We start from the raw sequence: 15,886 nt of genomic DNA on the forward strand, positions 1-15,886 counted from the left end.
ATATGAAGGGGCTTGGGGGCAGGGAAGAGGCCTGGAACTTTTAGAGGCTGCGCAGGAGAGCGGAGCCTGGGCGATAGTGACTTAGGGAGCAGCGTCACTGCGGCTGCGCAGGAAAGTGATGTGGGCGTGGTTTGGAGGGTTATAGGGGGAGGAGGCGTGGCTGGGGAAAAAGAAGAATCTGTAGAAGGGAGTGGCTTGAAGAGGCGGGGCGGAGCGTGGTTGGGTGAGCTTCTTCAGCGGACTGTCGGGGACGGGGGGGGGGGAAGTACGGATCGGTGCCCTCGTTCTGGGACTGCGCAGGGGGGGGGAGGCACATGGCTTGAAGAAGCCCTTCTAGGCTGCTGTGTGTTTGAGGCAGCGCGGGGACGAAGAGGGGGCGGGGCGTAGCTTGGGGGCTCCGCCTCCGTGGCTGCGTGGGGGCGGGGCTTGGAGAGCGGAGTCTCTGCGGCTGCGCAGGGCTGGCGGCTGGAGTCAGCCCCGCAGCTTCGCGGAGCGTTCGGCGGTCTGCTCCTCGGCCGGCGCTCCGCGGACGCGGGCTCGCGCCGTGCTCGGGGCTGGGAGAACGCAGGGGAGGCTCCCGGCGGCTGAGCGCTGGGGCCGGGGAGCCGCGCTGACGTCTCCCCAAGCCCCGAGGTGGGTAGCGCGGGCTTGTTGGGGACTCCTCCTGGGGGCAGGGCGCGCCCGCTGTTCCGGGAGCCTCGCATCCCCGGGAGCCTGCGGGGAGGGGACGGCTGCACGGAGTAGGCGCCGTGGGGCGGGTGCTAGGCTCCGCCTGCGAGGAGCGGGCTCGCCTTCCAAGTCGTCCGGGGCTGGGGAGGGGGCCCCAGCCCGCTCAGCCCCGGGCCCCTCGTGCCTAGTGCCGGGCGGGGGTCCTGCCAGGCTGCCCGCCCCGGGGGGAGGTGGGCAGAGGGGACCAGCCGCCTCCCCGGAGGTAGCAGAGTTCCCCCCCCCCCCCCCCCCGGGGGGCCCGGGGGGGGGGGGCCGAGGCGCCGCCCCCGGGGGTAGCAGAGCCCCCCCCCCCAGCAGAGTGAGGCACGGAGGGGGTCCGGGGCGGGAGTGAGCGTGCCAGGCAGGGGCACAGGCTGGACAACCCGCGCCTCACCCTCCTGGTGAGCCGGGGATCGGTGCCTTCAGGCTTTGTCCGGGAGATGGAGTGCAGAGTGGCTCAGGATCCGTGCGGGATCGCGCTCCCTCTCACCGCGAGCTTCAGGGGTGTATGAGCCCCGACCCTCCCAGACCAGGCAGGCTCACGCGGGGTTACAGCGGAGGCTGCAGTCCTGCCCGGGCGGCTCTGATTCCTCCCCCTCGGGAGGTCGCAGGTGGGGACTGGATGTAGGAGCCCCGAGCTCATAGATCAGCAGAAGGTGCAGATGTGGCGGGTTCCAGAAAGGGACCCGGTCATAGAACGCAGAGCCTGCGGGACAGAGAAGGACCAGGTCGGGACACAAGGAAGGTGGCCTTTATGGGGAAAGGACAAATTCTCCTTGGAACCTGTTGCATGGGAGATAGAAAGCAGCCGGCACTTAAGGACTCACTGAAGTTTGCGAAGCCTTTAACCCAGGGGCGGGTCCTGGAGCTTTAGGGCCCCACGAGACCCTCTAGGTCCTTACGTGCAGCCCTTTGCCTGAATCCCGACTTCACGGAACAGCACCCTTTCATAAAGGGACTGGTCCTGTCAGAGTTGGGTGAAGTCACAAGGCTGGCGCCAAGGACCGAGAAGGTCGCATGTTGGTGGCCAGAAGGTTCCCCACTCCTGGTTTAACCTGTTATCTCATTTGTACCTGTCAGGGAGCACGGTCACCCCGATTTAGACTCACAAGCCTCTAGGTCTGGAGCTCGCTCTAATTTCCATCTTCTGTTCCCCAGTTTGTCAGCACATCCTCATGTAGTTGATAAATGTTTATTGACCTGCTGATATTGTCAGACTGTGGGCTTGAGGGTGGCCTGGTCCAGCAGGGAGGCGCCTGTACTGGGTGGGCCCCATTCTGGCTGCTGCCCGTTTAGTCAAGACATCACCCTCATGATGTCATTGGTCCTCCTGGAGAAAGAAGGAAGGTTTGGCATTGAAACAATGAGTCACATTGAACAGTCTACAGATGCGGCTTACTTTGTCATAACATAGAGAAGACCCCTCATTAGAATGCTTAACTTACACAGACCAGCCTCCTCCTCCATGTGGAATCCTGGCTAGTTAGCAGGGCCAACTCATCTGTGGGTACTCACCTGCCCTTGGGACTCCTCTGCCAGGTTGCCGGGGTGAGTGGCTCTGGCTTCAGAGTAACCCTTTGATGCCACATTAGTGTGGTCAGAGGACTCCAGGTGCAGCTTTAGCCTTCTCTCACTGGACCAATGTCATCACTTTTCAGGGAAAATCTATCCTGACCTTTGATGGGAGGAAATCATGGTAGCCTTGGATTCTGTGATGGCCTCTGAGGTCCCTTCCAGCTCTTGATCCTATGAATGATACTATTGAGATTAATGCCTATAATTCAGAGCAAAGATTGAGGCGTATACATGTGTGAAAATTGATGGAGATTTGGCTCTCTGTCTCTCAGTTAATACATACCTATATATGTACATAGATATGTAGATATTTATCTAGTTGTGGCCAATTCAGGAATTAGTTTTGCTTGAGTAAGCACATTATAATGGGTATTAACTCCTGTCCTTCTGTAGATACATAATTCTGAATTTTATACTTTGATTTGAAAAGGTCAGATCTAAACATTCTCATCTTGATTCTGTCCTTGTGTAAATTCCCCACAGGGTATCTTCAGAGCATAACTGAGGCCTTCTGTGCCCTTTACTGCTGCATAGCTAAGCTATTGCTTCTTATCCATGAACCTAGCTAGGTGACTGGTCCCTGCCTCCTCTTTTGGCCATCTGTGGCCTTTGCTATGTCTTTTTTGCCGTTTCTTGTAGTCAGTCCCCGGTGGAGATGTCTTGCAGCCTCCCTACACTGGGCACATCTCTTCCACTGCCTTTTGGGTTGTGTGCAGTTTGGATTCTTCTGAGACAATAAGATTTGTTTCTGAAGCACCACTGGGCGAATGTTAAGGTCTAAAGAGGGGCTGAGGCATTGGCAGCAGATTTAGACTACTCAGAAGCATGGTACAGTTCCCCTAGTGACCTAGCCCAATCTCTTTCTCTTGTTCAATTATGGGCCCAACTCAGTGCACATTAAAAATCAGACAACACCTCAGAATTTGATAGGAATTAATGTAAAGTCCTACAGTTGGCTTTTTTTTTTTTAATGTAATGGCCCAAGACCAAGATGAGGGGACATGTCATTGGAAAAGACTGCAAGCTCAGTATGATTCACCTGCCAAAAATATAATGTGATTAGAAATCCTGAATCCCAGTCAAGAGGGGGAGGGGGTGGCAGCCCCGCATGTGCTGATGCTGCCTCACGGACATCCCTCTGCCTTCCCCAGCCTGCTCATCTTCCAGACATCTCTGGGAGGGCACTGCCAGCTCTCTAGTCATAATGGTTTATAACATTGGACTTGTCATTGACTCTTGCTCTCATGCCCAGTCAGTGACCAAGTGTTGTTAATTCTCTTTCTGCAGTATCTCTCCTATCACCCTCCTCTCAATGCCCACTAAGTCTGTCTGGGCATCAGAGTTCACCTTTTACCAGGACTGGCATTGGTTTCCCTCCTTCCATTCACCAGTTCATGGCGCACAGCTGCCAAGATCATCTTCCTAGGGCCGGGCTCTGACCATTTCCCTCTCCTGCCCAAGATTGGTAGCCCTCCATTGGCTACCAGTATTATCTCTGGGATCAGATGCAGACTTGTCACTTGGGCATTTAAAGTCCTTCGTGTTGTGGATCCTTCCCAGATTCATTTCACATTGCTTTCCTTAGTGGACTTTACACTCCAGCCTCCCTGACCTTGCCTTTCCAGAGGGTGGGGTCCATCATGACTTCAGAAGACTGATGCTTGGACCTCTCAGTTGAGGAGTAGATGCCTGTAACTGCTGAATAAAGCATATGTTTTGGGACCTGCTAATATGTGATTCATTCCACTTGACTACATTACCAATAAGACATTTTAAAAGAAAAAAAGAACTACATCATTCCATCTTTCACATCCCTTTCTGGAACACCCTCCTTTCTCACCTCCTCTGATTCCTAGCTTCTCCAAGCTGTCCATGCTCTCCATCTCAAATTGTGTTCGGTTAACTTGCCTTTGAAATTGTTTTATGCCCCTGCAAAAGTACAGTGTCCTTCAGGGCAAGGGCTCTTAGCCATTTTGGTCATGAGTGCGGCCCTGGTGCCTAGCACATAGTAAGCACTTGGTGAATTAGACTGACGTGGCACCCAGTCCTGGGGCCCACAATGGCATGCTGCTCTGCGCCCCAGGATGGCAAGAGGACTCCAAACCTTGCCACACGAAGATTGGTTCAAGGAATTGTGTGGGAGTTGAGCCTTGAAAAGAGATTTTGAGGGATTTTTGAACAGGTGTCCTGTGAAAGAGGGATCAGATTTGATCCACTTTCCCTGTGAGGGCAGAACAAATACCATTGGAGGGAGGGATGTTACAAGGAGAAAGGTTTCAGCCAAACCTGAGGAAATATGGAAACTCTCTAAAATGGCGGCCTCTGAGGTACTGAGGTTCCCCTTACAGGAGGTCTTCAGAGGAGACTAGAGAGGACCACTTGTTGGGAGATCTAGCCTCCTGTTTTTGTGCCCTTGGTCCATCCCTTCCCCAGTGGTGTGTAAGCTCCCTGAGGGACAAGAAGGCCTTCATTTTTGTGTGTGGTCCCCCCCGCCCCTTCCATAGCAAGTACCTAGTCATAATTTGAGTAATCACCAGGTTACACTGAAGTCAGAGGACCTGGGTTCAAATCTTGGCTCTAATGGTTATTACCAGGGGGACACTGACTTGTCCTCTACTCTCGTGTCTTCATTTTTAAAAGCAGATTAGACCAGTTGCCCTCTTAGTCTCCTTCAGCTCTCTATTTGAGTTTCTATGGTTTGGGGCTGGAAGGCCCCTGGGCCTCGTTCCAACCCAAAGAGAGCTGGCCTTGCAGCATTCATTTAGGAAGTACTTGATGCATGTGTGTGCCAAGCCCTTCCTTGGGGCCAGACAGCGCTCCTTCAAGCCTGCCTGAGACCCATGCTGGCTGGGTGTCTGCTGCAGAGAAGGTGCTGGCCTGCACTGACAGGGAATTACAGATATTAATGATGTCCCAGAGCCAGGCATTAGCCCAATGTTCTTGAAGTCCTTTATTCTCCAAGTCATGGGAGGTTCAGTGATGGGGGCAGTCCTGGCCCACTTTGGCCTGATGCTGGATTAAGGCTGCTTCTTGCACCGTTTGACTTTGAGCTCCTGGAGACCTCCTGAGGTGTTGGAAGATGTAGCCGGGGAACGAGTTAACTTCCTCCCCATAGAATTTCTTTTAGCTGCTGCCTTTTAAGTTAAGGCAGTGTCCACAGTGGGCGCCTCAGAAAGTGCAGGGAGAGCACAACTTTGCAGGACTGTTTGTCTGGCCCCAGGGGAAGCTCTGAGGCAGGAAGGCTTGTCAGCCATTTCCAGTTCTGTCCCAAGGGGCATGAGGTGGAATTTGTAAACTGGAAATAAAGCTGGAGCTCAGGGCAGGAGGGGCATGAGCTGGAAAGTTGGCCACCTAAGACCATCTTTTGAGAGGAGTGGGTGGGTGGTGGAAGGGAAGACTGAGTCCTGATCGGGCCTTTTTCTAGGCAGTTCTCACTATTGGGAGGAGAGGGAATACAGGGAGCCCAGCTGTATTTAACAGCTTCCACAACCTTTCCCCCTTTACTTGCCCAAGACCCTGAATAGAAGTTGGTGGTTCAGGGCTGAGAAAACAAACTGCCCTGTTTGTAGTTTCCGTCTGTAAAAGGATGATATTGGCACTGATGGTCTCTGAAGCCCCATAGAGAGCTTGATGAAGTCCTTTTCCAAAGCCAGTGAATGAGATTTGGGAAGGCATGGTGTAAGTTTGGGGGAGTGCGAGTGGCCCGGAGGCTGCGTTGGCCGTAGGGCTGGGTGCGGGGAAGGGGAAGGAAAGGGTCGGCAGACACCCTCCTAGGCATTGTGACTCCTCTGTTATGCCTCATCTCCCCAGAATTTACTTGTCTCTGAGACTACTATGTACAAAAGGAGTTGTGGATGCTGACTTTGAGATCAGCCTCCTCCTATGCCTTGCATCTCATGTTTCTTGGGATCATAGGTGTGAGTGCTGGAAGGGACCTTTAAGATCGTCTTGTCTACCTGGAAACGAGATCTAGAGAGGGGGAGGACTGAGTGCTGTACCCTTTCCTTTTCCAACTCATTCTACAGGCGAAACTGAGGCAAACAGGTCAGGGTCAGGCACCTGGTAAGTGTGTGTGGTGAGATCTGACCTTGCACAGAGGAGTCTTCCTGCCTCCAGGCCTGGCACTCTGCCCACTGCACCACCCAGCAGCCCTGTTCACACTACTCAGACCCAGATGAGCTGCCTCAGACCAGCTCTCCTTGTATATTTATAAGGCATTGCAACAGTTCAGCTCAAATCCACTTAATCATACAAAGCTGTATGAAGTGCCAGTCTCATTGATGGAGGCCACTTGTGTGCCCTCTTGTGTAGCATCCATCTGGGGCAGTGTAGTCTGTAGTCAGGCTTTGTGTAATAAGATCTCTAACGAATCACCTTGAGTCATCTCAGCTCCCACCACCTTAGAACTGGCCATGAGGCCAGCCTTAGAGAAATTGGAAAGCTGGCAAGATTTTTCTTCTGGTACCCATGACTCCTGCCACTTGGCCTCCACTGACCACAGATTGTGAGATGCTCCTGGATTTCAGGCATTATTATACAAAGAATAATAGAAAGGACATTGACTCTGGGGTCAGGAGATGGGGGTTCAGATTTGTTGTTTTAGTGCACCCAAAGGAGTCAGGGTTACTCAGGTATGTTTCCAGTTCTTGGATGCTATTAAAAGAGCTGCTGTAGATATTTTTGTATATAAAGAGTTTTGGTTTGGTTTTGTTTTGTTTTTTAATATCACTGGATAAGAGAATGCACAGTGGAATGACTTTTGTGGCCTGGTTCCAGGTTGCTTTCCAGAATGGCCAAACCAATTCATGGCTCTCCAAACAACACAGTGATGTCTTGGCTTTCCACAGCCCCACCAACAATTCTCACTTTCCTCTTTTTTTAATGATCTTTGCCACTCTGATCATCCTTTTAATTTTCATTTCTCTAGTCATTAGCAATGATTTGGGGCATTTTTGATCTCACCATTGATTGTGTGGATGTCTTCCTCTGAAAACTGCTTGTTCACATTCTTGGATCATTGGTGAGTCCTTGCCTTTTTTGGGGGGAAAGGTAGTGCAAGGGGGAGGGTCCTTTCACTCTTACTGCCGAGGTTCCTAACTACTGCTCCTAGCACCGGATAGAAAGACAAATGAAACAGTTCCCACCTTCAAGCATGTTGTGTTGGGGGATCTCATGTTCTGCTCTGGGTTAGATCAGCATGAGCTACAGATGGAACTTCTCCGGCAATTTCTATTTGTGGAACTTTGGTGTTTAGGCCTTTGAAGGCCACCAGTTTTTGCCGTCTAATTCCGTTTCGTTGTTACCCAGTGGTCCTCTCGTCTTTGGATTATTCCACCCCCTTTGCTTAGAAGAGCTGTAGTATGGGGTGTCTAGGTGGCACAGTCAATAGAGCAACAGCCCTGGAGTCAGGAGGACCTGAGTTCAAATCCGGCCTCAGACACTTAACACAAAACTAGCTGTGTGACCTTGGGCAAGTTACTTAACCCCAATTGCCCTGCCTTCCCCCCTCCAAAAAGGAAAAATAAATAAGCAGCATTTTTTTAAAAAAAAGAGCTGTAATAATAACTTTTAATATTATTTTGGAAAGGAAACATGTCACAGTACCTTGAAATCAGGAAGACTTGGGTTTACTCGCTGTGGATACTGGAGGTTCAGGACTCAGATCTTACCTTTTAATTCATGTTAGCCAAGTGCCCATGGGCAAATCATCTACCAGTAACCATACCCTCCCTATATGTGCATTGCATTACAGTAATTTTTATATATTTCTTCTCTGATCCTGAGGCGACTTTTGAAGACTAAATTACAGACCCATGGTAACGTGACTGTGTGGGTTCCTATGTTGCCACGCTGTCCTTGATTTTTATTTTAATTTTCTCAATTAGAAGATTGGCCACCAGATATTAAAATCTTTGGGCCACCGTGGTATCCAAAGGCTGCTTACTAAGCCGTAATGGCGTTTGGATTTGTAGTAGGAGAGGAGATACTAACAGAGGTGAGATCTCAGCTCTTTTGCCTTGACTCGCCTTCGTGGAGGGGGAGGGGACCATGAACCTTTGGCCCAAGCATCCTCCAACTTTTGTTAACTGTCTTCTGGCCCCTTTCCTTTCCAGGATTACAGAGTGCAAACTTCGGGGGAGGAGCCGGAGAAGAGACCAGCCAGGACCCCCTAGATGTGGTCAGCCCCACTCAGTCCTTCATGGAGACCAGCTCCCAGCCAGAATGGTGGTGGAGGAGATGGTCACCTCCCAGGGGGCAGCGACAGGTCATGGACGGCAGGGAGAACAGCTGGTAGAACGTCTGGGCCTCCATCTCTCCTCTGAGGTAGGACAGCATGGCAAGACTGCGGAGGAAGCAGCTCTGGGCATCCTTCCTGTGCATCACAGTGGCCTCCTTCCTGCTCATTACGTTCCAGGTACCATGAGGGGTGGCTCCTTGGGGCTGGTCCTAAGTCTCAGAACGAGCCCCTGGCATCTCTTCCTTCATGTGTCTTTACATGTTTCATGTTTGTGATGATTTGTCCCCATGGAACGGTAGCTCAGCTCTTCCCTACCCAAGGCCTTCTCTTTACCCACTGTGCCAAGTGTCCTCCCCCTTGTGTTGTGTGTTAGGATAGTGTGTGTGTGTGTGTGTGTGTGTGTGTGTGTGTCTGAGGGTGTGCGGTCCTCCTGTTAGATGAAGGTGGGGGTGTGAGGTGCTGTGACTGTAGCAGCAAGCTCCCCAAGCGTCCTCAGGGTGGCTGCCCATACAGGTTCTTGGATCTGCTTTGTTAAAGGAAAGCAACTCAAAATGGGTTAACAAGCTTACTTTAATCAGTCAAACATATCGTTTACCTCGTTCAGGGGAAAAAAGTCAGCACCCCGAACTTCAAAGTATACAGGCAGAAGTATCAAGACAGAAACAGATCAAGTAGACAGCTTTCCAAACTGTCCAACCATTACATCCATACCAAATCAACATCTGGGTTTTTCAAAGCCGGGGGGCTCTGGACAACGGCTTCCCATAATCCATATCAAATCACAGAACACTTCTCAAAATGAGCCCCAAAACAATGCTACACATCAGGGCTTATATAGCCTTCCCCTGACTCAGAGAAAGTAACAACCTTATTGACTCACTGGCCAATCAAGAAGCATCTACTGAAAAACAAGCCTTCCACCCCAGGCTCCCGGTGCACTTTAGCCTAGGGGCAGGGAAGATCTTACAAATTTACATTCCCATTACAGTGACCTATCTCCCCCCCACACACACATACAGTAGGTACTTAATGAGTTTAATTTTATGCTTCAGGAATCAGATTCAGGGAAAGGACAGAGGATGAATCTTGTCATCTTCATTTGATAATGAGGAAATCAAGGCTCTTTGGGCATGTCTGCCAGGAAATAAAGGCAGTCAGACTGAGATCCTGAATTCAGGACCAGGCTCATCCCCCGTTCCCATCAGAGTCCTTCCCACCAGGTGTGCCTTCCTGCAGCCCTGGCTTCTGCCCCAGAAGGTGACGGGATGGGCTTGCCAGGGGTACTCGTGGTTTTTGGAAATGCAGTAAAAGAGCTGATTAACATGAATTCTGTGCTTTGTTAGAGTAGGTCCTGGGGAATAGTGATGTCTCAGGACTAGAACTCATGAGCACAGAGCCGGTGTGGCCACAGGAGCTGTTTTCAGAATTACTTAGTATAAATTGCTAGAACTTAATTATGGAACCAAGGACTTTATCACAATGGATGAGGTTGTGTGTCACATTGGAAAAAGCCCTGGATTTGGAGCCAGAGAACTGGCTGGAGAGGAAGAGAGTGTAGCTGGGGCCACACCGCCAAGAGAAGCTTGCGGTACTGGGCTAGGGGTGGGAGTCGGGGAAGGAGGGACCACTGCAGAGTGCAGGACTCGGTCTAGCATTGACCTGGGGTCACCTTGCCCATCCCTCTCATCTTAGAGATGAGGAAACTGAGGCCTGGGGCATCTGGTCAACACCCTGAGTAGCTTGTGTTCAGGTGGCCCTCCTGGCAGGCAGAGCCCTGTCTGTTGGTCTCTATGCTGTTTTCTCTGCTTGTACTTTCTCTGATGTTCAGGGTGCTGACCTTTCCCCAGAGCTAGTGAATGTACTTAGAAGTCGGCTTGTTGACCCCTTTGGAGCAGCCTTTCCTTTAAAAGCAGGCCCTGTGCTGGTGAGGGGCGGGGGGCTGGGGTGCTTGGTGCTCCCCCTCCCTGAGGGCCCTCCCTTATTTCTGTAGGAGCGGCAGCAGCAGAGGCTCGATGGTGAGAAGGGAACAGAGGAAGCAGGTGGCTTTGAGTATCTGTGAGTCAGGCCTGGAGGAGAGGACAGAGCAGCTCCAGCTTGGGGGGTGGGGGGGGGGAGCAGTCTCTTCCTGGCTGCCCAGATTCCCAGGAGGCCAGAGTCACACCTAGAGAGCAGCACACATGTGGGTCCTCCTTTTTCTCCCGAAGAAGAGAGACTTGGGTGGAGTCTTAGCTCTGCTGCTTAATCAGGCAGTCATGCTCACCATGCACCAGGCACTGAGGTCACCAATACACATGGAGTGACCTTGGGCAAGTCATGGAACTTTCCTGAGTCTTTGGTGAGAGGGCCGGGCTGGAAGACGGCCTCTAAAGTTCAGTTCAGTAAGCATTGATTAAGTGCCTGCTGTGTTCTGAGTGCCAGGGATACAGATGAGAAGAGGGTAGTCCCTGCCCTTCAGGCCGGCAGGAGAGGGCAGGAGAACCTATGGAAGGCAGCTGTGGAGGAAGGGCTTCAAGCCAGCCAGAGCAGCAGGTGGAAGGTGGGGGGCGGGGCCCTCCTCTGTCTAAAACCCCCAACCCTGGATGGAGAAAGCCTAGACTGACTTCCTCGGGTTATTGGAGAGGCCGTGCTTGGTTAGATGTGGCTTGGCTTTCAGTAAGACCTTTCCAAGTTAGGGTTTGTGATTCTCTGTGCTTGCCCGTGATGGAGAGAAAGGAAGAAGGTGTTAGAATGAAATAAAGACATGGAATAGATGGTCCTGCATTCTTCCTGACAGGCCTCCCAGTGGAAGGTGTGCCAAGACGGGTGGGAGCCCAGCATGTGTTAACTCAGTGAGCACAGAGAGCTTGGTCTTTGTGTGAGGCAGGAAGGCCCCGGCTCACCCCTCGCCTTGGACCCCTCACCCTTGCTTCTGAGTGATTGTGGACAGATGGCTTACCCTCTGGGAGACTGCTTCTCCATTTTAAGGGGATAGTGCTTCTTGCACTACCTGCCTCAAAGGATTGTTGTTGAAGCATTCAGAGTACTTGGCAGATCTTGGATTGTCATGCAAATTCCAGCTTTCTTCTTCCCCAGGTGGTCAGTGAGCTTGGTAAATTTGAAAGGCTGAAGATAAAAAATTCCAGTCTGAAAGATGGGCAGCCAAAGCCTGAAGAATCCACCCAGCATCTCCATCCATTTCTCAAGAAAGGACTGTCCCAGAGTAAGAAGAAGGGATCCAAAGCAGACAGTTATCCCATCATGCTCTGGTGGTCCCCACTGACCGGGGAAACAGGGAGGTTAGGGCACTGCGGAGAGGACACTTGTTTTTTTACCATCAACCGGAGCTTCCAGCATCACCAACTGACCAAAGCATTCCTGTTCTATGGTAAGTAGAGGGTTTGCTGCCTTTTTATTTTCATCAGCACTCTCAGTTTTCAGCCCCCCACCTCCAGAGGAGGTGTTACTGGGACCACCTGGGCCGAGTTGTAGCTGATCAGTGTGCCCTCACTTAGGCCCTCAGGTGCTGAAAGTCAAGGCGTCTAGGTCTACCTCGTGTGGACTGACCCCTTGTCCGTTTACTGGACAGGGGAGTTGAGACAGAGAATGCCTCTGCTCTCTCGCTTTGGCATAGATGTAGCTTAATTAAATATCTCAGGGAATGAGGGAGTCACTGCAGATTACCCTTCAGTAATAAGCGGCTGCACTCAGTTCAGATAGCAATACTTAACGTGTCGATGCCTTTGAGACAGCCAGGGGACTTTTGTCCCAGCCATAGCTTTTTACCATGGACATTAGCCAAAATACTTGTGCTACTGAATTAGAGCCAGAAAAATAAAATTTTAGAACATCAGTGTGTATCTGATTTTCTGGGTGTGGGAACTCTCTTCATTAGTGCTGAGCTCAGCCCATGTATGACTTTGTGATAGTAATGGCAATTAAAGATTCCCCTGTGTTGGCTTGGTTTTCAAATTGATTGTGTTAAAACCCAGAGTTTGTTAATCCCACCTGTGGGATGGGCTTGTTGATGTGAAAAGAAAGTCCTGAACTGGGAGGAGCTGGTGATGTAGATTTGGAGAGACACTAGAGAGAGGCGGAAGATCTTTTTGGAAGCAGCACCTCGTGGAGAGAGAGAGACTAAGAGAATTGCTGGTGGTCGCTTTGAATTGCCCTGGACTTTTGAGACCTGCCCCCTGAGCTGCCAAGGACTGAGGAGACATGGCTGTTTTGCTGGTACTTTGTCTTGTTTTGATGTTGTTTTGCCAGATTTGTCCACTGGTGAAAGACAGTCCTTTTGTTGAAGAAGTCCTGGAACCTGGCTGTTCGCTAAGAAGCCCTGAGACTGTCCTGCAGACAGAGAGTGAATACTGTCCACTGGTGAGGGACAGTGCTGTTGTTGCAGGGGTCTGGAGACTGTCCTGCAGACAGAATGAATACTGTCCACTGGTGAAGGACAGGGCTGTTGTTGCAGGGGTCTGGGAGCCTTTCTGTTGGTTCAGAAGCCCTGAAGAAGGATTTTCTTGTTGTATGTTTACAGAAATCCTGGGAGAGGGCTTTGCTAATGTGTTCAGGGGTTCTAGGACTGTTCTACAGACAGAGGATAAATTCATGAAGGGACTGGCAATGTATCTTATGGCCTTGCTAAGCCTTGTCTCCCCAGGAACTAAGATTGCTGAGAACTTGCCTCGTGTCAAGATGAAGAAAAGACCTCCATTTGGGTATTAAGTGCTGTGTTTAAACTTGATGTAACTCTGGGGTAGATTCAATTGTGATCCAGGGGTGGGGAACTTTTGACCTTATTGTGCTCTGTGATTGACAAATGAAGGTACTTTACTTATGTTTGGAAACTAATCTCCATTTGAGAAGAGGGGTTTTGTGGTGGACCAAATGAAGGTATAGCCTAGAGGTGGAGAAGTAATTAGAACAGAGACTTTGTAATTGATTGAATGATTGGAAGGTCCTGGGGTGGGGTAGTCCTTGGAGATTATTTAATCACACTTAGTAAATGCTGTATTTGGAATGATGTCATGTTTTGATCTTCTCTGTTCTGGGTTTGTTACTGAATAAAATGGAGAGCCCCTATGCTGGTATTCTGAACCTTGGGAAGTTGCCTTTCTTTTGGCATTACATTACAGACTTCAGAGCTAAGGCTTGGGGATTGCCACAGGCTTACTGTTGTCACTTGCCAGGACCACACAGCTACAAGTATCAGAGGCTAGATTTGAGCTCAGGTGTCAGGGACCCCAAGCCCAGAACTATCTCTGATGTCACTCTGGCTCCTTTATAATGACGAGATAAGGGTCAAAATAGCTTTTGTTCACTGTCTTCTTGAAAGACCATGGGGGCCAAGTCATCTTCCAAAAGGCTGGTGTCCTTTGGGCACTCTATAGCAAGTTAACCTGTGGTCTGGAAGTTTGTTTCAAAAAACATTTGATCATTTTGTTTCAGTATGATTGGTTTCCTCCTTAATACTATGTATTTTATACATTTAAAATTATTATAGCTGAGAAGAGGTCTGTAGGCTTCATGAGGCTGACTGTTCAGAGCCCTGGCCTGGTGAAGGGCGCCCACCCGGCCCGAGGAGGAGGGGGGCCCGCCTGGCCCGAGGAGAGGGGCCTGTCTGCCTGGGGAGGGGGGTCCACCCGGTCTGAGTGGAAGGGCCTGAGGTGCCTGTAGGGTGAGAAGTGGCTGGCAAGTCCCTGGCTTGGTAAACAGAGCAGCTGCGTCTTCTTGCTCCACTACTCACTGGACTCTGGACAAATCTTTGACCTCCCTCAGCCTCGGTTCCTTGGCTTTTTCACCTGCCCCAGCACAGTACTAATGCTTTGCATAGAAATTACCTCAATACGTTAAATTTTTTGAAATTCTGAACTTAAACACCAGATAAAAGGAGCATTTCCATGTCCATAGAACAGAAAGATTGTATAGAAGACTCTCCAGTAACTATCCCTTGCTTTTCTTTTCAGATACAGCATAGTCAGTAGAGTAAATTCACCACATAACTTTCACAGCTGTGCTGTTTGTGCTTCTTTCTGGATGGCTTTCTCTTCTCTTTGTACCTTTAACAAAGTGCTCCAGGGCCCTCTTTAACTTCTTTTCTTGTTCTCTCTTTCACTTTTGTCCACAGTATCACTGAACTGCTCCCCACTTTCCCTCCATTAAGGGGAAACCCCCCCAAAAAGTGAAACAGTTCTTGTAACACATATGCAGAATCGGGCAAAAGGAGCGCCATCAGCCGTGTCTGAAAATGTATGTCTCAGTGTTCGCTTCGAGTGCATCCTCTGTTTGTCAGAAGGTGGGCACATGCTTCATCATCGGTCCTCTGGTCTTGTGCTTGGTCATTGTGCTGATCGGAGCTCTTAATTAAGCCTTTCCAAGTTCCATCAGATTGTAGTTACCCTCGAGGGCAGGCAGTATCCTTGCTTCTTTTTGTCCCCAGCACTTAGCACAGTGCCTGGCATGTCAGGAATGTTCATTGGTAGATGGATTGATCATTGGTTTTTATAAGGTTTTTGTCCGGTTTTACCCAGAAGCAGCAAAACTGTCCCTGACAGCTGGGCTAAACCAGGTTGAGGGTAAGCAACAGACCCCAGACCCATTGGTGAGTTAAGGAGGTGTCTACCCCAAGCATGCGAAGGCTTCCCCTGGCAGAATGGGTGGATGAGAACGGTTTGTTCCAGCGGCCTCAAAGGAGGCTGAAGCAGGCACCGTGGAGGGCTGAGAGCTTCGTCACACATGGAGGAAACCAGCATCGTCATCCATCATGTCCCCGGCCATCACCAGTCATCCTGCCTTTTGGGCTTCCATTAGATGTCAGTGACCAGAGCAGAATGAGGCTGTGACTGTGCCCAGCTCTGCCCCTCTTAAATCCAATGTACAAGCGAGTCAAGACATCACCACGTGACGTCATTGCTTCTCTGTGGAAACAAAGGACGGATAACAACTTTGTGCGGATCTTCCCAGTGTCCCGTTCTTTCATCATTTCTCGTAGTCAACATTATCTTCCATCACGCTGGCATACTACCGTTTGTGCAGCCGCTCGGCAGCTCTTGGGCTCCGTACCTTACGGTTCTTTGCCACTAAAAATGAGCTGCTGGGAATATTCTCCTAACGTGTGGTTCCTTTTCTTCCTTCTTTAATCATCTTGAGGCACAGACTCGTTCATGATGTCACTCGGTCAGAGGATGCACATGCACAGCTTAGTGACGTTGGGGCAAAGTCCAAGTTGCTCTCTGGAATAACCAGACCAGTTCACAGCTTGCCCAACATTGCATTCGGTGTCTGATTTTCCACAGTCCCATCAACAGTTATCATTTTCCTTTTGTCCGGTCAGTTTAATAGGCATGAGCCAAAACTTTAAAAATTGCTTTAACTTCTACTTCTACAATT

At 50.4% G+C, this 15,886-nt stretch overlaps 1 protein-coding gene across 10 annotated transcripts in view; it reads left to right on the plus strand.

Moving 5' to 3' along the window:
* Window positions 1-96: 96 nt before the first annotated feature.
* Window positions 97-15,886, plus strand: part of FUT10 (fucosyltransferase 10) — a 217,208-nt gene continuing 201,418 nt past the window's right edge. For 4 of the 10 annotated variants that reach the window (XM_069104925.1, XM_069104926.1, XM_069104924.1 and 1 more), the window contains exons 1-5: window positions 420-633; window positions 7,211-7,303; window positions 8,169-8,278; window positions 8,397-8,698; window positions 11,594-11,885. In XM_069104925.1, coding sequence (XP_068961026.1) covers window positions 8,618-8,698; window positions 11,594-11,885 — 373 coding nt within the window. In that variant the 5' untranslated portion in view covers window positions 420-633; window positions 7,211-7,303; window positions 8,169-8,278; window positions 8,397-8,617. Of the gene's footprint in view, window positions 224-419; window positions 634-7,210; window positions 7,304-8,168; window positions 8,279-8,396; window positions 8,699-11,593; window positions 11,886-15,886 lie in introns of those variants that run through there. The other 6 variants (XM_069104918.1, XM_069104919.1, XM_069104920.1 and 3 more) reach the window with 6 other exon arrangements.

The sequence above is a fragment of the Petaurus breviceps genome, unplaced genomic scaffold (genome assembly GCF_028583685.1).
Source record: "Petaurus breviceps papuanus isolate PSGF00001 unplaced genomic scaffold, PetGlider_PUasm1.0 689, whole genome shotgun sequence".
Taxonomy (NCBI): Eukaryota; Metazoa; Chordata; class Mammalia; order Diprotodontia; family Petauridae; genus Petaurus; species Petaurus breviceps.